This window comes from Necator americanus, chromosome III, assembly GCF_031761385.1.
Source record: "Necator americanus strain Aroian chromosome III, whole genome shotgun sequence".
Lineage (NCBI taxonomy): Eukaryota > Metazoa > Nematoda > Chromadorea > Rhabditida > Ancylostomatidae > Necator > Necator americanus.
Window position 1 is genome coordinate 31,386,165 of NC_087373.1, and position 19,439 is coordinate 31,405,603.

Consider the following 19,439-nt stretch of genomic DNA (forward strand, 5'->3'; position numbering starts at 1 on the left):
TGTTTTCCACATTTAAGATCAATCATCAACGACATCCGCTCAGATGACAAAGGTCAATTCTTCTAACGCCTGAAGAACAGCTGCAAGATGCAGAACGATGGGAGCTTTCAACTTCAGGCCGACTATGTATTGAAAAGGAACTTCTCCTTTCGAATATCCAAAACTGTAGAGCAGCTTGGGGTGTCACGTTCTACACCGACTATCCGCATTTGAACGCCTTGCTCTGAACCAACAAGCGCCGTGTGTGCGTGCGGTGTGTGTAGTGTGTGTGGTGTGTGTACGTGCGTGTATGTGGTGTGTGTGGTGTGTGTATGTGTATGTGTATGTGTACATATGTATACGTGTATGTGTATGTGTATATGTGTATATGTTTACATATGTGTATATGTGTATATGTGTATATGTGCATATGTGTATATATGTGTATATATGTGGATATGAGTATATATTATGCCGCCTTCTATGATGAACTCAATATGTTAGTATCTAAAATACCCAGTCAGCAGGTGGGTATTGTCGGAATCGATGCAGGTGTAAAGATGAGACTTGAAAAACAATCCAACGTGGTAGTAAAATGGTTTCATCCGGCGAATTCAGAAGGAAATTCCGCCAACGTGTGTCGGTTCATGTTGGAGTACGGACCAAGAAGGAACCTTGCGACGTTGATTCCTTCACAAAGTACATCCAGTACGCTGCAAGGAAAACACTTCCGCATCAAATGCTGCAGAAGAGCTTTGCGTTTGCATCTGCAAAGACAAGATCCGCGCACTACCCTGTAAGTGTGGCCCGCAGCGCTTGTGATTTCAAGGAAGGTCTAAGAACTTGCGTTACTCAACACCACGATAACGTATAAGTGGCCCGCAGCGCTTGTGATTTCAACTAAGAAGATCGTCTGAGAAAGAACTTGCGTCGTCAACTGCAACAAGACCACGATAACGAGTGGACGTAAATAGCGAAGGAGTTTGAGAGGGTGTAGAAGACAAGAACCCGAAGAAAAGCTATGCTTTACTAAAACAGCATTGCCGCAAGATGAAAAGATGTTCTCCGGTTTTTAACGCTGCCAATGGAGTGGCTGTCGGTGAAGCAACATTGCCAGTTTGGAGGGATCAATTCAAAACCTTGGTGAACCGGCAAGCCCCATAAGTTCCTGATCTCGAGCATGTTCATAGACCGACATATAACGAGGAACCACCGACCGACGACGAGGTTCTGGTCTGTATATGTAAAGATCAAAAATGGAAAATCTGGTGCAGACGACGGCATTGGGACAGAAGTACTGAAATATATTCCTCTGTCTGGAATTTTTGAGATGACAAAGGTCATCCGCTCAGTATGGATATGCAAAAGTATACCTGACTCGTGGAAACACGCCATCATAATTCCCCTCCACAAGAAGTTATCCGTCATGAACTCTAGAAATTATCGAGGAATCTTTCTGTTACGTGTTATGTCCAAGGTTTTGGAGCGGATTATCGTGGAATGAGTTCTTAAACATAGCGAACAAACAACGTGAGACGAGGAAGCTGGCTTTCGTCCTCGCCGATCTGCAACTGACCGGGTGTTCATCGTTAGCAGAGTGATCGAAATCTGGAAGCGGTATTTTAAGCCAATCCAGTCAGCCTTTGTGGACTTTGAAACCGTTTTCGACTTTCCTCATCGAGGCAGACTAGCCAAAAAGGTCGTCTTCGGTTCTTTGGTCTTATACTGAGGAGGCCAGCAGATCGCCTTGTTTAACGAGCTCTGAGAAGTTCGTCGTGTTCAAGCTGAAAAAGGCCACCTGGCCGAAAACGAAGTTCTGGAGTGAAGTGGTGAAAGAGGATCTGAGGGCACTCGGCGCGGATAGGCAATTCAAGCGAGATGTAAGGAGAGTATGGAAGCCAGTGGATTGGGTCTGTGCGGCTCTTGTAGAAGATTGAGAAGATTGAGTAGAACTACGTTCAAGAGCGATACACCTCGAGAAGATGCGGCCAACCACGCCCGTGGATAATATCAGCCCACTGATTAAGTCAAGTAAGTCATAGGGTGAGTGTAGCGCAGTCGGTAAAAGGTTCCGCTGTGAATGCACGTTCGATCTACGATTCATGATCATCCTAGAGCCAACCTTTCACTCCCCGAGCCCGATGAATTGGTTCCAGACTTGTGTGTGAGGGCAAAAAAACATTGGCTTGATACATAGGCCAGTCCCCGCAAATCATTATAAGGCTGTACACGCGTTCTTAAAGCTCAGACGATTCTGAATCGAAACCGAGCGCAGCAGCGCATCACCACGGTAATTCGATCAATGCCGTGCACCTTATCGTCTATCGTTTTATAGCAGAAACACTTGTTATTCAGATGTCCACAACCTTAGAGAGGGGCGAAACGATCCAATTAAACATTACCTCTATTTTATAATTTTATCCTTTTTTTACATTAATCGGCGATGAGGGTGTTCAAACGCGTGTGACCCGAGTGCTTAAAAGCACTCTCTCTTCTCCACATACTCGCTAAAGTTTATTTGTTTTTGCACACGAAATTCCAAACGAAATTCCATACTCTTAGTGACGTAAAGGGGAAGGTGGAATGTGCTGCAGCCTCGTGTCTATTTGGATTGGAATAACCACAGAGTTGGTGTTTGTTCATTATACTGTCGTTTTAAATTGATATCAGTTGAAATGCTAAACCTGTTAATTGCTATTCAAAACAAAATAGGAGCGGATGTGGACCATTTTTTTACCCACTCGCTCAAATATGTAATCAACAATTGACATCTGGGCTTGCAAGCGCCCATTAAAGCAAGATACGTCAACAAATCAAGAACTCCAATAATCCAACATATGCTTAACCGAAAAAATGACGCAGTGCATGCGTACAATAACAACAACACATAGTGTGAAGCACCCATAATAAATAAAACATTAAATTTTGAAAGAACGTGTTTGTTTTGATCACATGTGCATAAGAAAGGCGACGACCGGTAGTAAGCAAACAAATGCCACACCCAGGTACACAAAGACGTTGTCATTCTAGAGCGGTAGTTTCATATTTACATATGCAATTCAAAAGAAGAAAAAATGATGGTGGTACCTTGTCTTCGAATGGATTGCGTGTTCGTGGACCACTAGCGATTTCGCGCTTCGGTTCCTGCCATCCTTGCCGTTCATTTTCAGTCACACTCTCCCTCTCTTCTTCCTCCTCCTCATCGTCATCTTCGATAACCTTTTTTCTAGAGCGGCGACGCTTGAAAAGAAAGATTATTATGCAATAGTTATTGCAAGCAAAGAAACAGTCATAACATCGGTAGATCGGCTGTACGCCTAAGGACTACCATGCTTGCCGTAAGGGTTAATTTTTGTACCAAGGACACTTACAAATGTCATTCATTTCATTGGAGTACCGCAATAAATTCACAGGAGCTCGAAGTTTCAAGTGTACTTTTAACGGTTTGTCACTTACACGATCAGCATGGAATCAAGATATGGCCGTTCCGGATGTAAAATGCGCGTCACGATCATGTAGCGCAGCACGCTAATAGTTTTTGGCAGGATCTCGTTGCTCTACCAATCAGCATTAAAAGATAACGTCTTCCGGGTAAGTACAATAATCGCCCCAGTGAGCTTTCAGAGAAGCAGATGAGAAAGATGTGCAGCAATACGTAAGCAGATTAATCTAATTTTGGAGGGTAGGGATAAAATTGAAGAGTTCATCAACGTTTCTGGCACGATACGTGATTTCCAAGTTAAGAGTATGGAATGGCCACTGACAAAAGCGGCTGACGTCATATTATCGACGAAAAACCCTCACAAAAATTAATCAAAATCGTATCATTGTTTACAAATCTGCATTCCTTCCGAAAGACTTACAGAAATGATCGTTATTGAAATTGAACGCGACATTGTTCAAATAGGATTTTAGACTATTGAACTATTAACTGCCTTGGTCATGAGACTTCATGATAAATACCGAATTATCCTGTTGCGTTTGTAGTTGCGGCGGGGGAGGTGGCAGTGATTCTGATGTACCCGTTAGAATAGCTATTGCATTGATCTTCGGATTATCGATCACCTAAAAAGTGAATGAAATGCAATATTTTCCTAACTCTGTAGCATTTTCAGCATAACCGGTATTAGTCGTATTTGGAGTTCCCCATCCATATCGCCTATCAAGTCTCCGATAGTTAATTCCTTCTTGCTGATCGATACGTCAATATAACTGAAGTACTTAATGTGTGCGCAGAATATCTCTTATAACTCCTATCCTTTAAAAAAGAGTAATAACCCACAGATTATAGGCTGCACCTGTAGCTCCAGCTTCCCGAAAAATGTCCAGGCTTCTTTTTACTGGAATGTCGTTGACATGCACGTGGAACACCTGTACAATATGCAAATGCAAATGGCTGCACACTTTCTCTGCGTGTCAATCTTACCTTTTCTCCAGGTCCACTAAAATACACTTCGGAAAACATCAAAATAATTACATAGTTTCCATCTTTAGCAACGTCGAAAACATATGTCAGATCCCCTTCATAATACCTTTCTGTCTGGAAAGAATGTTGAGAATGTTCAACAGCATTTCAGATGATCATGCAATCATTACCTCGTAGAGTTTTCGGTCATCTACTGGCGCATTCAAAAACGCCCACCTCGTCCCGTAGTCAGACGCTGTTCCTTGTGGATTTTGGTCCTCTTGATAGACTATCCCATAGGCGCCAACGTGACGCCGCCCACCTGAAGAACTGCAAAGGAAAACTCAAGATATGGGTGTGAAAAGGGAAGTCTCCATACATGTTAAAAGCGACGTCTAATATTGTTAAATTGCAAAACTGAATGGCAGATTTTAGCTGTAGTATGAAAGAATGAATGCAGAAACGTTGCTTTCCAGAAAGACTGTGAGACACCACGTGTGGCTCAATTTACACTATGACGTTATCTCCAGACTCTACAATGGTCGTCACAGTTATCCTGGCTCGATCCTAGCTGTTAAGCACGTAGCGGAATCATGGTTCCATCACAACACACCTGTGTGCATAGCACTCGTCGGTGATCTATTGAGAAGTATATTCGCGCCAACCAGGTAGGTGCAAATGCAACAATTGTCGCCGAGCGTATTGTTGGTAGGAATGAAAATTAACCCAAAGTAAATAACGCATTTGTTAGAAGGGAAGAGATATCGAGTTTTCTAATATTTTATTCGGTATTCGGCTAAACTAACTATTTGTCATTTTAGTTCGCAGCGGTTGTGGGTGTTCCTACGTGTTACTATCGTTTTCGTTTTTATCGTTTTTTTTTTTCGAGAATATTTTATTTGAGGTTGGAATCTCGCATAGGACTGCTATCTCAAGTTTCAAGTCTAGACATACCCACCAACATCTATATACCTTAGCGCGAAAGACAGGAATGCGCGTTCGATTGGATCAAAGCAGAGGAGGGGGAGGGTAAGAGGAAGTATGTATGTACATTGCGATAGGCCCTTCGTCGGTACAAGGACAATGATCGGCGACTGTTACAAGGTCCTCGTCTCTTTTGGAACTTCTATAATGGCATAAACAAAAGAACTCAGGAAGATTTAGTTCATCTCTGCTAAACATAACTCCAAAAGTACGTGTATTCCACATCGCTCTTTAGAGGTGCACTTTAAGGAGGCGACTATTTTTTCCGCTAATGCAAATTCAATAGAAAACTGCCAAATTCCAACGACTACAAAAAGCATTACCTTACATTACATTACAATATTTGTATCTCTAGTTGACATTGTAAGCGATTTGTCACGAAAACAACCTTGCTAGAGGATAAAACGTCGTGAAAAACTCTATTCTTTTAACCTTATCGCGTCATCTTCGCTATCCGTTTTCCATTCCAAAGTTCTCACAAAACTTGTGATTTTCATAGCTAATGTGAGGAGAATTGTCTGATTGGAATAGAATCCCAAACTTCCCTTATATTCCTCTACCTTGGCTTCTTTACTTCGCACTACTGACGTAACTCTGCTTAGCGTTACGTCCCACACTCAAGATAGTCTTATTAGTACAGTCTAGGATTCTATCAAAATTCCATTCTAACAGGACAAAGGATAAAGTCAATAGCGTATCAATCCACTTGAGATGCACCAACTCGTTTGCTACAATATGTAATCGTTGAGATTTTGGAACGCGTGTTGAGCTATACAATGACTTGCTGGGGCCAACCGTTGCATCAAGTCTTTTATCTTCCCAAAGTAGTCTGGTAGCAATTTATCCACCCCGGGGGACGAAGGGCTTGGTCGTCACTACGGCGGTTTCGAACCATCGACCGCGTGGCCATAGCGGTCCTCTAAACGACTGCACCACATTCGGCCTATTTTCATTGTACTTGTAAGGTTGTTCATCTGGTTGTTTATATGAACAGGCTCTCAATATTGACACTACACATTCATGCTTCGTACTATGAACGTATCTTTGCATGGAACTGTTAACTCTAATTATTATCAAACGTCTAAAATTCAATGGATGCTGAAGGAACCTACCGCAGTTTACTGCATGAACGACCCGTTTTGAAAGATCCGGAGGTTTACCATCAATCAAGTAGAATTGGAACAGCAATAGAAGTATAATTAAATGTGCGGCCATCACAGCTGAAAGCAGAGTTGTGTATAATTGATTAGTCTGAGCGAAGAAAAAAAAATCAGGGCGTAAACGTTCGCATTACATACGAACGTTGTAATCGTTAATAGTCATAAAAAAGTGATGCAACAAAGTCCAACAAAGTGGGAATTAGGATGGAACAAGAATGTTATGACGTTAATTAAAATGGAAATATGATGAAGACGTGATTCAGGATAAAGAATCGTGTAAGCTGTGTTCGTATCGATGTTAGTTCATCAAAGCGATGAAGCATAAATGTTCACGTGATACTATCGACGGTGTCAACTACGCGCACAATCATAACAATCGACATCGTCACCATGTCATAAAGTTCTGGCTGAAATCGAGAACAACAACGAGAACGCGGTGATCAAACAAATGTGATGTTAATAATACAGAAACGAGCGCTAAGCGATAAGCCACGTTGTTCATCCGTCGACACGTTAATCCTCGTTGGCTATTGGTAATTTGTTGTTTGCTGGCACCAACTAAATATTGTTGTTAAGGTTTAAAATTTGTGGCCGTCCCTCCAGTATAGTTGACTAAAAGTGCTTAAGTAGGTCCTGTACAGAAAAGACCGTATACTTTTTCTACGCTAGGGAAAGCTTGCATGGGAAAATAAGATGAGAATAGGACAAATTGTCAAGCACTAGGTTATGTTTCGTGCATTTCCGCATCAACAGTGTTTTCTCCCCACTCTCCACCTCTAAAACATCGCACCACTGAAAATTTCGTATCTTAGCAACAAACAACTTCAATTCATCATAGATTTCTGCCTTATGTCATTCTCCGAGACTCGGAAAGTAAACATGCTGATAAAGTTCCGGGGAAAAAGACGGTTGTGCGAAAGCTCGGTCAGCTCTTGGCGTAGTCGAACTCTCATTCTGCTTGATGCGGAAACAAAGTGGACTTTTTCTGGAACACGTGTCAGCAAAGGTCACGAACACACTTTTTCGCATGATCGCTGGTCATCTCTTCGTAAAATCCATAGACGAATTGATCGCATTATTTTCATGTTCTCAAATACGATCAATAGGCGAAGCGAATTCGTTACAATTTGAGCAAATATTAACAACGCTCATAATCATGAACGTTTACTTAAAGAAAAGTCCCATCAATGATATTCTCTATCCATTTATATACTATTTATATTTAAGTTTGTTTTATATATTTATAGATGAAAGTTTAGATCGGCAAATTGTGGAGAAATAATAAAAAAAAAAAAACGGCCGTGAATAAAGGGAGTCGGTGCAAATAATCTGCGCTGCAAGTTGTAGATTTCATTCATTCTTCTTCTTAACGACAGTTTATCACGAAACTGATGTAGTTGGACAAGTTAAGGAGAATTATAGAGTTCGGGGCGTTTAATACGAATATCAGCGTGGTCCCTCTCAATTTCCTCTAATCGTCTAAAAAAGCGGCGTGGGAAACGACGTTTGTTCCTGCGAAGTACATGAGAACGCAACACAGTTGTGCACGCCTCGCGTCCACGAGCGAGCGGTCGGTAATCGATGAGGTCTCCTCAGCAGCCAATTCATGTAAAAGCAATAAAGAATAGGTTGTTGAAGGACCTGAAGAGTGCGTAAGGTTCTGGACGATTAGGAGAAATTGAGCGAGGCCACGCTCATATTCGTAACTTAGACCCCGAACTCTATACTTCTCCAGCGGTTTTCCAACTACTTCGGGTTCTTAATACGGTGTTTTTAAAGTGAATGTTTCAATACCCAAGTTAGGAAATGGAATCAAACACTGAATCCATGGCTTTAGATATACATTATGTGTTTAAAATTTGCTTACCGGACCGAAGCCAATTTTAAATTCTCTTAACGAAAGAGTTTCTTAAGGAGTAAGATGAAGAATTTTGTTAAGGCGTTCGTAAGGAAGAAGAAACTTTCAATTTTTTTAAAAACCGTCTTCTCACTAGACAGTTCACATCAGAAATTCATGAGGTAGTGTCGAATAAGCAGAATTCGACCTACTAGGCCACTAGCTACTACCGTTGTCGACCTCTCTAAAACGTCACCCGGAAGGTTCACATATTCGAACATAGCTGGGATAAAACGTCATAAATATCCCATTGCAATATCATCCACCCATCCTGTGTGAGAAATCTCGTGGATTCTTCAGACTTCCTGGACGTCCCCGAATATCCACTAACAAAATGAAAAATCTTTTTGATTATGGGACATTTATTTATTTGTTTGTTTGTTTGTTTGTTTACTACCCTCAGTGAGAGTGTAAAAAAGGAACATTAACGATCTAACGAGAAAGAAATAGAATAAGTATAGACATAAACAAATATAGAAAACTGGGATCTCAGAATTTCCTACAGTTTCCCTCCTACAGTTACAGTACATTCGTGTGATGAAAAACGAATGAAGATACTCCTCGTTAAGGCACAAGGTGAAGAATTCTGGTGTGAAATTAAACGAGTGAGGCCATCGGTCGTCGTTCATGGATAAAATTACCAAAAAAGGGCAGCCAGCTGCAAAACGGTTGTTGCAACGGATCGTAGTTTTGGTAAAAATATTGAAAGTAGGCAGTCGAAGAAGGCAATACTGGAAGGAAACTGGCAGGAACTAACTATTCGATCTTTTTTTTTCTCCTTCAAGGTAACGCAACGCATTCAATTGTACACTAATTCGAATTTGCCCGCATCTCATGTGCAAGATAACAGCAATCACAGTCGTCAATCTCTTTCTTTTTTTCTGACTGCATTATCGTTGAATTAGATGTGACTTTATGAGTAATTTTCCGAACATACTATGAACATTACAACAATTTTCTCTGTCACAAAGGGAACTTCTCCTATGTACATAATTAGGACAGCTCATCCCGTTGGCTCGACCGACCAAAATGCACAAATGGTGTTTTTTCTTCGGTATTATCAGTTAACATATTTATTCTGGCCCCTACCTCCAAAAATTCTACGTTTATTTTCGTGTGGCGATATGTGACTCGTTTCGTTTTCAAGTCTGTGACAGAGACGTCGTCAAGGCTACATGACAATCATGGGCTATTAGGAATTGCCACACGAAAAAAAAAGAACAACGAAATTCTTGTCGTTGTTCACTGGGAAGTGCAGCTTTAGCTGAATATCCTGATCAGATCTATCTGATGATAATTTTTGATCCACTGGACATCGTCACTGCTGCGAAATGCGGCCATTAATGAGTCGTTAGCTCACTTCAACGTCTCAGGAATAATCTTCTAAAGAAACTCGTGTCTGACCACCTGTTCACAACGAAACTTATTTTGCTTTGGGAGCCTGATAGGGGAAATTATTTTGTTTGTCAGACTGAGAAGCACTTTGCTTTTTATATTTTATAAATTTTAGATTGTCGGGTATGTATTTCAAGTGAATTTTATCCCAATAATTTTGAATTGTGATAAAATGAACAGGAAGGATGAGTGCACTGCGATCACTAACGAACTAGCTCCATATCAAAATCTGTGCGGGTTTTGATCTACGGGCGGGCTGTCAGGACCCCATAAAAAACCGTTGTGACTCAAAGTTGTGGTACGTGGCGGTCTGCTGCGTTACCGAGTCTAGCTAATGAGGTAAGCACTAGCCAATGTGTTGCTGTTTCAGTTTGCCTACCGTTTGGATGTTTTCTGTAGGGTGATGAGGCGCTTGAGAGGATAAATCACTAATGGCTTTGGATTTTCCCGGCTCTGACGAAGGCGATAACTCCGAAACGTTAGCTGTTAATAAATATCAATACCAACCTTAGCCACAACTCAAGCAAATCAATAAAAAAGCTACGTATTCAACATGCCAAGATTCAAGGACAGTCGAACATGGGCAATTTTAAATTGAAAATTTTCAGCTGTTTGCTTAACAAACCACTTGGAAAAATGTGATACCATCGACTTCTGGAGAGGAATGTCCCTGGTTTCTTACGTACCTGGTCTGCAGCGATAATATGGCGTCCAATCGAGAAATTTATCTTTTTTTCCTTTAGTTTGTAAGAGTGTACTTCTAAAGGTCTTGCTTTGCTGTGACTATTTAGCAAACACAAAATGAAAAACGATAATAATCAATCTATGGCATCGAACATTTTCAAGGACAATGGTTAGGATCCTAAGATGGAATTTCCTTTCAGCGGCATCTTTGAGATTGGCTTTATTGTCGAAGTAACGGATATCAGGGAGAGTGAGTTGGGTTATCTATACTTTCCTCGTAAAGGAAGTTCTGAAAGTCGATGGTGTCGTGGAACTGCGACATTCTATCCTCACTAATGAGTCCAACGGAAAAAAATGCCTTTCACAGGATGTAAAAAAAAGCTCAGGAAAAGTCAGACTATACGATGTAATTGAGCAACAACATGTATCGATAGAAACATTCACATAAATGTAAAACGTCACTACTAAAAATTCCACTTTGACGAGAAAAATTGGAAAATATTTATGAAGACAGATGAGGAACTAGAAGAGACGGAACATAACCCTGTTAACCCCTTTAGCTTGAAAAACAAGGAAAATTTTCATGTTTTAATTGGTAAAAAAATTTCGTGAAAAAAAAGAAGTAGAAGGAAGTGACTTGATGAGACAAGTGGACAAAAGAACATCCATTTGGTCCCGGTGAGAACCAAGAAAGCATAGTGGGTATTTCTGACTGTCTTGTGTAAAAAATAAGCAAGTATACAGAAAGAAATAAACAAGTACTTTATTTTTTTTCTGCATGAATATAACAGTTCTGCATTATTTTGTGACACTGTAGAGAATAGAAAATTGGAGAAGGAGACGAGATTTTAGATAAGGTAAAACATTGTAACTAAGCTGATACAAAAAATTTGTGCCAATACTAGCAGCCAGAGTATATTGCATTGTAATGATATTAGTCATGCGTATGTATCATAAAAGTGCGACACGCCGAATGTTTGGACACCTTTCAGAATTCAGTGCTGTCGACAATCATACTGAATCTTTTTACGAATTTCGTCTTCGTTTCTGATCCATTGTATTCTCATTCTTATTTATTAAAGGCATCACCCCACGAATCTGAGGGGTAGGGATTTGAGGTGCAGTACTCGTATACGAGATCGTATATTATGGAGAGGGGGGTGATTCCGTTCATTTCTTCCTAATTGCTGTAAAAAAAACAGCCGGGAAGATGTGGCGCGTGCGCAAGGCTGGCGCGCTCCAATCGAACTCTTTGTGGAAAATAGTGCGCCGGATTACTCGAAGACGTATCGCCCGTTTTTTACGGCAAATAGGAAGAAATGGACGGAATCATCTCCCTCTCCGTAGTCTCCCATCCCGTATACGAATACTCCACCTGAAATCTGCACCACCACAGATTCGTGGGGCGATGCCTTTAACTTCGTTTAATTAACGATTGTCAAAATAGATGAACACCATGACAACCATGCATGCGGAATTTTGTCTAACTAACCAAAATTTATCCTTTACCTTCGATTACATATAGTCGGGTCAAAACGACATGAAGAACGGACAGTTGCGTAAGCGGCTACGCGCTCGAAGCGGTGCGGTGGAGACAGTGGTTCGAATAGAGCTGGGACCGTGTCGAACTGCAGAGATGGATGGCGGTAGCTCAATCGCTGCGCTCCACCGCGCCGCTTCGAATGCAGCCGCTTACGCAACTGTTCGTGCTTCGTGTCGTTTTGACAAAACTGTAGATCGCAAAACCTGAAAATCCTCTAGGTTTACGATTAGCAAAAGCTTATTTGTCCATATGTAAACAGAAATTTAGTTGTCTAGTGCGGATATTATGTTTAGCTTTTTTTTTTAGTATGGTTTGTGTTTCTTAGTATGGTTGTTTAGTGTGGATTTTGATGAGACCATGACGAGAGAATTGACCTATCTAGTTTTAATTTTCAAAAATTTATTACTTATCCACCGATTTCAACGCTAATTTATCGGCGAAACCGAAGGAAGACAAGAGAAGGATGAAAAAAGCCCTGAAAAGTTATGATTCTCATTCGGAGCACGGGTGTAAGCTAATCATTGGGAATTTATGAGAGATATGTACAAGCTTAAAAAAATCTGTCGAATTATTTTTATTAGCAACAGTTTTGGTCCTACCATAGATGTAATAAGCAGGACGAATTCATTGTTGATGTGGGTTTGGTATAACTTAGAGAGGAAAAGTCAACTAAACCGGCTTTCCTTATTTTGACAAACTTGTCCACTGAATAATGAGCTCGTTCGGTCGATGAAAGTCGTTGAAGTGAACAGGTTATTCGAATAAAAAAACGTAGAGTGGTTTTGATTGACGTGTTTCTGCGAAGCATGGAAACAGTGTCTGTGCCGTTTCTTTCATTGAGCTTATCCTTACCTGTTTCTCCACACATCCTACTAATGCCCGGAGTAGATTTGGGAATTTTAGTGTGCTGTGTGTGGAGAGTGATGCTAGGAGTATCCCGTTTCGCGCAAGTAAGGAACGGGATTCGAAGTTCTCTCCTACGTCAACGATCGAAGATTAGAGACGCCGAAGCGTTTGCCAAGGAAAGTAAAATAAGGTGGGCCGGACACGTGATGCGCTTTAATGACAACCGTTGGACCAGAGCCGTGAACGACTGGGTTCCCCGCGATATTAGGCGCACTACAGGAAGACCGCCATCCCGATGGTCAGATTTCTTCACGAAGTCTTCCAAAGAAAAATATGATGCTCTTCGTGTCCTACGCGAAAGGAGGAACCACTGGGCCACTATGGCACGCGATCGTTACAAATGGAAGAATTATTGGCGCCCGCTCGACCAGTTCGAAGATCAACGGGAGTCAAGGTGATCAAGGTGGCGGGTGTAGCGCAGTTGGTAAGAGGTTCCGCTGTGCTTGGACGATCGATCAATGTCTCGAGATCATCCTAGTGTTAATGAACACTCTCCCTCCGGGATCAATAAACTGGAACTAGTCTTGTCTGGAAGGATTAAAAAAACACGACTCGTTACATCGGATAGCGCGTGCAGGTTATCGCAAACGCTAGACACGCGTTCGTTAACCCCAAATGATCCTAAACATTGCCTCATCTCAAGCGGAATGATTAACTCCGGAGAATTTTTCTTTAATATTCTGCTTGAAAGCGAAGAGAAAACATCGCCTCCGTGGCTCTTGTTTTTAGGAATTATATTATCGTGAAGCCCCCAAAAATTCAGGATTAAAAGAACCCCCAGAAAACGACCAACAAAAATTGTGAAGCTGAAATAAAGCGGAAGTATGTTCTGATTATTTGACTGAAGAGTGAAAAAAGGGCTCACTAAGTTTGTATGGAATGATTTTATGCAAGGAGAAATTTTATTGATGCAGTTGCATTCGACTTCAAATTAAATTATTACTGTATCTGTCCAAACTCTGATTGATCACATAAATGTCAATAAAGGCTTTAGCTCTCATTAGTACCACAATCCCCCCAAAAGTCTTTCATCGAATCCCTTGAATACAATATTTTGATGTCGAGAGATGATCAAAAAGTGATATTTAAGATTTAAAGGCATCACCCCACGAATCTGAGGTGGTGCAGATTTCAGGTGGAGTATTCGTATATGGGATGGAAGACTACGGAGAGGGGGGGGGGGTGATTCCGTCCATTTCTTCCTAATTGCCGTAAAAAACGGCCCGGAAGATACGGCTTCATTCGTTTTGGCGCACCATTTTGTACAAGAGGTTCGATTGGAGCGCGCCAGTCCTGTGCGGCGTCGCATCTTCCGGGCCGTTTTTTACGGCAATTAGCAAGAAATGGACGGAATCACCTCCCTCTCCGTAGTCTCCCATCCCGTATACGAATACTCCACCTGAAATCTGCACCATCTCAGATTCGTGGGCTGATGTCTTTAAGAAGATTTTGAGAGTTTACATTACTGAACGTAAGAAGGATAATCATTGATCTTATGTTTTTGGGATTTTTTTTCCAGGATCTCCAGACATCGTTATGTGCAAGTTATGTACTAAAATGTTGCTTTAAAGGTGTCACCCCACGAATCCGACGTGGTATGGATTTCCGCTTTTCCCGCGGTTTCACTCACCTCGTCAGACTCTGCCTTTAACAACGCTTGTTTACGGAGAGAGTTTGAAAATTAAGAAGAAGTAGCTAGGACTGAGCAGTTGGAATGGAAAATACGAATACTAGTTCCTAGCACTATGCAGTACAAAGAAATGAACAAAGAAGTTAATAGAGAATGAGATTATTACCATAACCTATAAGAAATCTTATCATCTCAAGTCCGAGGAGAGTCGGTTTCTGATCGAACACTCAGAATGTCAGAGGGAAAGAGGGGGAAAGGGGGTTGAGGGAGTGAAGGGGGGAAGGGTAAGGGAGGGATCCTGTTGTTGCGTTTACCATAGTCGCAATATTCCCGTGTAGGGCTGCTCGAAACGTTTCCGATGTTGCATCTTTGCCGAACTGAATTCAGCGACGTCGAAAAAAGAAGATATATTTCTATGAGAAGCGATTATCATGTAAAATCTATACAAATATTCACGTCTTGAAATCCTACAAAAGCGCAATTGTTGATTATTCACAGAAAAATGTCCATCATTCAAATCATATGCGCAATTTTGTGACTGAATAGAAAATTTTAAGCAGTAGAGAAATCATATGATTGCAGTCTCAGTCGTTGTTCCTTTTCCACATGAAAGTACTGGTAAGTATGAAGGTTTTCCACAGTAAAGTATAAGTTCAGAACTCAACAAACAACAAAACACAACAAAAACATTTAGTGTTGAAAGTTTTTACTTTTCAAAGAATTTGGGGTACTGTGTACAAGAAAGAGTACAACACACTGCTGGTGATATTTCTAAGAATCGGAAATGGAAGAAGAAACCACGAAATGACACTTACGACTTTGCGTTTAAAAGGATAAAGGAGAAAGTTACTGGCGTATCAATCCACTTAGGATGCGCCAACGCATTTTTACTGCAGTTCGTAATCGTTGAGGTTTTGGAACTCCTGTCGGCTTATACAATGACTTCCGGGGCAAGCCGATGTGTCTAGTCAGTGTTTTTATCCTCCCAGACAAGTCTAATACCAATTTATTGACCCCAGATGGATGAAAGGTTTGATGAGCACTAGAATTCGAACCTCTGTTTGATGGTGTAGACAGCGGAACCTCTTACCGATTGCGCTACACCCGTCCCATCCTGCGGCATCCCGTTACGATTCACAATTGGGAGATAGTATTAATTGTCGAATGTGGAGAAAGCCTTTCCCCAAATACACCTTCAGTGAGGATGACCTGGATGTTACGCGACGTTTATGGGTCAAAGACACCTAGAAACCAGCATCAGAGGGCAATCTTGCCGTCTCGAGATTCGCAAGAGTCGCATCCGCTATTATGCCCTTCCTTCTAAGCGGTACTGGCCTACACCATTCCAAAAGCTCCGTATCCGATCGTATAGTGGCGGATGAAATCGAAAATCGAACTTCGATACGTCGATAACCCTTTCTTGTGGACACACTCTATATACGGTGTGCATTCTGCGAAGTCAAGGGACAGCACAACAGTGATTGTTGCCTAAAACCTGGACGTCATAAGATCTGTTCATCCGTTATCCCAGAGACGGTCGGGCATGTCTATGAGAATTACAGGGAGTTTCGAAGAAACGTAGAGAAGTTGGAGCTGAGCCTAGCGGACCGTCACATTCACGAGATGGTAGGCAGGATTAGAAGTTTGGTAAATATCAATTATAAACGGTTATTACATTATTAGATTATTAATTTTGGCAATTTCTGTAAGCTGTATCATGTATTTTGGTAACGATAGAGCTTCTTCATGTATTTACAGATGACCAGGAATTCTTCCGGAGACTGCATAACATAAATACTATATTTGTACTAAATAGGTATATACCTAGGCCGCCAGAAGCCAGGCCCACTCGACTGAACGTCTCCTCAAAGGTTGTAGTGCATTTTTGCTGCATTCTCTGGAACATTTCTGTTCTATAGGCGTAGTATTTGAGTTTGCTTTATCATTTGTGTTTTGTCACTTATTTGTGAACATTGGCAGATTTGGATTCCTTCCTTCGTCCACTACTTTGTTTAATTATCCAAGTTTGAGGGATACAATTATACAATGTCAACAAAAAGAAGAGAATTCATATGGAAAGTCTACTCAGTGCCAGCTGAAGGAAACCAAAACTAATGGACGGAAGTTTGTCTTCTCACCAGAAGGGCGAACCGGAATGGAGATTCTGGGAAAATTGTGATGTGACGCACTCGGTTTATTTAGAACGTGAGGAACCTGTCAAAAAAATTCCCCTAGAATTGAAATGAATCTAAATAGCTCCCAAAATGATGGGAAATCTTGCCTCTGTGCTTCATTTTTTGAATTTTTCTCATTGCTTGCATTTATTACCTTTTATATTTTCCGCATTCAGAATTACGATGGGAATAAATGATGTTCATTTATTTATTATTCTATTTACTGTGACCTGGATTTCGGCTCATTACTCTACACCTGCATAGAATAATGAACGTAAAAAAACAAGACAGTAAGTAAAAACAAAGGAGTAAATAAAACAAAAATAAGATAATAAACAGGGGAGTAAATAAGAACAAAAACACTGGAAAAAGGTAAGCGATTAACAGTTAAAGAGGTTCGACAGAGATGTGTTAACAGCAATCGTAACTTGAGGTTGGTAAATGTTTCTGAGCGAACAAATGCAAACGGTAATGTTCACCTACAAATATGTAATCAGAATGGATATATAGATATTTGTCCCTGACGTTAATGACATATAATTACTGTGAACAAAGTTCGGTCAACTTCATATCAAATTCTAGCCAATTCCACCGAATTTGACCTCACAAAAAGTAAACTTTCCAGCAAATTTTAGGAGCAGTACTTGTTCGAAGCATCACCTCTTAAAGGCAGCGCATCACGTTTTTGACATATCGCAGAGTCCGCGCAGTAAGATTGCAGAATCCAGCGTGGTTTCGCTCATCACTACCTAATCGTCGTTTAAAAAAACGGCGTGAAAGACGCCGTCCCCTTTACGAGGATTACAGTTGAAACGCCCTTGCGCACGCACCGCATCCAAACGCGAGCGTTCGGGGATCCATTATAGTCGGGTCAAAACGACATGGACCCCGATTGTAGTTGCGGTGCATTTGCGTAAAACTTGAAAAGCTTGAAACGGCGCGATGGAGGCAGCAGTTGGAACTGAGATGAGAGCGTCGCAAACTGCAGCGATGGATGGTGCCAGCAAGGGTTTCACCATGCTCCGCTACGCTCCACCGAAGCGCCTCGAGAGGCTACGTGCCTCATGTCATTTTGACCCTACTGTATGTCCTCTCACCAGCTTATTCAAGTGATACATATGAATAGGCTGTTGTGGGAGCGTAACGTGTACATAGAAGCGTGTTTTGACGTACTTCGTAGGAAATAAAGCGGTTCTCATGCCGTTTTCTTTTTTTTCTTTTTTCTTTCTTTTTTTTACTAACTCTATGTTTTCGCCGTGGCTTTCACGCCAAGTCCAAATCGTGATGTGCTTCCTTTAAGTGCTTCTTTTTTTCCAGAAGGAAAAAAATTGGGCAATTTCGTTCGAGAACAATCACAAGTAATCTTTGCCGTAATCACGCGCCCATCACGCAGCCAACCGTCTGACAATATATTTGCTCTCGAGAGCAAAATTCATAGCCAAAAATGGTCGTAACGAGCCAAAGTGGTTTTTTGTTACGTTGGAATGCAGATATTACTTATTAGGGCAAAGAAGTAGAAATCGTCACCTCTGACCGCACTTCTGCTCGAGTGTGAATCGGTGCCTTGTTGGATCTGAGGTACAGAAGGACAAGTGCCAAAGATATCTTCTGGTAATTTTGAGGAACTGCTTATGGCAGATATAATATTGACATGCAATTATGGGCAAATCAACTATGGACATTAGCTTCTTTGCAAAACCGGATCGGATGTAACCTTTGAATCCTGCCTTTAAGCAAAGGTCAGGCATATAATACACATTTTGCCATGTTGTTTTTCCTGGACTTCGGAACGACCGAGACGAGACGACGTCACCCTCTCAACGCCGTATATGAAACTGGAGAAGAACTGTTCTTAGGAACATGCGACAGTAGAGTGTTGGTGGAGTTGGGGTCCTCGTCAACACGAGTATGGCAAAGAACATCGACTCTTTCGAGCAACTTACGACCCGAATCGGACGTCTGCGGATGAGAAGATGTGGTCCAACACCAGCTTTGACTATCTTCGTCGCTTACGCTCCAACATCAAGCTACGATGAAGAAGAAGTCGAAGCTTTGTCGGGAACCACGGTTCACAATGGAACGACCAGGGGGAGAGGCTCTCCGAGTTCAGCATGACGACTAAGACCATCCATGGAAACTCGCAATTCCAGAAGCCGTCCTCTCTACGCTGGACGTGGGAGTCACCCGGTGGAGGGTACCGTAATGAAATAGACCACATCATCGTCAATAAAAGGTTCTGCCTGACGGATGTCGCTGTTGTACCAAAGTTCTATACGGGATCGGACCATCGCCTCCTCCGAGGAAGATTTTCCTTCACAAGGAGAGCAGAGAAAGCCGCCAAGTTCAGAGGGAGAAATCCCAGGACTATCATCAACTGGGATCTCTTCGCTACGCTAGCCGGCTTTTGGGAAGATTCCGCAATCGACAACATCGACGAGGAATATGACCGGCTCGTTGAACACCTTCACGACTGCACGAAGACGGCTAAGAGTTTTAAAACCACCAAGAGACGCCTGCCTCTTAAAACTCTTAAGCTGATACGCCAGCGTGGAGCAGCACGAGCCGCAGGGAACCAAGAACTCACGTCCGTGCTCGCGAGGCTTTGCAAAAAAAGGCGATAAAGGAAGACCTTAAAGAGAGAAGAGCATGTGAGAGAATTGCTGGCTAAAGCTGCAGAGGCGA

General features: G+C 41.7%; 4 protein-coding genes across 5 annotated transcripts; 3 read left to right on the top strand and 1 right to left on the bottom strand.

The window, feature by feature from the left end:
- Nucleotides 1–574: 574 nt before the first annotated feature.
- RB195_011566 (uncharacterized protein) lies at nucleotides 575–949 on the top strand (the record flags this gene model as incomplete). The annotated part of the gene is made up of 2 exons (XM_064193037.1): nucleotides 575–812; nucleotides 885–949. 2 exons carry the CDS (start codon nucleotides 575–577, stop codon nucleotides 947–949), a joined length of 303 nt encoding a protein of 100 aa, XP_064050620.1.
- Nucleotides 950–2,927: 1,978 nt separating this feature from the next.
- RB195_011567 (uncharacterized protein) lies at nucleotides 2,928–6,583 on the bottom strand (the record flags this gene model as incomplete). Its single annotated transcript, XM_013435936.2, has 8 exons — nucleotides 2,928–3,005; nucleotides 3,067–3,219; nucleotides 3,943–4,044; nucleotides 4,101–4,191; nucleotides 4,262–4,350; nucleotides 4,406–4,519; nucleotides 4,576–4,706; nucleotides 6,481–6,583. 8 exons carry the CDS (start codon nucleotides 6,581–6,583, stop codon nucleotides 2,928–2,930), a joined length of 861 nt encoding a protein of 286 aa, XP_013291390.2.
- A 6,387-nt stretch (nucleotides 6,584–12,970) lies between these two features.
- On the top strand, nucleotides 12,971–13,351 carry RB195_011568 (uncharacterized protein; the record flags this gene model as incomplete). The annotated part of the gene is made up of 1 exon (XM_064193038.1): nucleotides 12,971–13,351. One exon carries the CDS (start codon nucleotides 12,971–12,973, stop codon nucleotides 13,349–13,351), a length of 381 nt encoding a protein of 126 aa, XP_064050621.1.
- A 5,314-nt stretch (nucleotides 13,352–18,665) lies between these two features.
- On the top strand, nucleotides 18,666–19,378 carry RB195_011569 (uncharacterized protein; the record flags this gene model as incomplete). 2 transcript variants are annotated; one of them, XM_064193039.1, is made up of 2 exons in its annotated part: nucleotides 18,666–18,824; nucleotides 18,908–19,378. In XM_064193039.1, 2 exons carry the CDS (start codon nucleotides 18,666–18,668, stop codon nucleotides 19,376–19,378), a joined length of 630 nt encoding a protein of 209 aa, XP_064050622.1. The 2 variants fall into 2 exon arrangements, with proteins under 2 accessions (XP_064050622.1, XP_013306357.2); XM_013450903.2 differs by lacking the exon at nucleotides 18,666–18,824 and having other exon boundaries at nucleotides 18,869–19,378.
- Nucleotides 19,379–19,439: the final 61 nt, after the last annotated feature.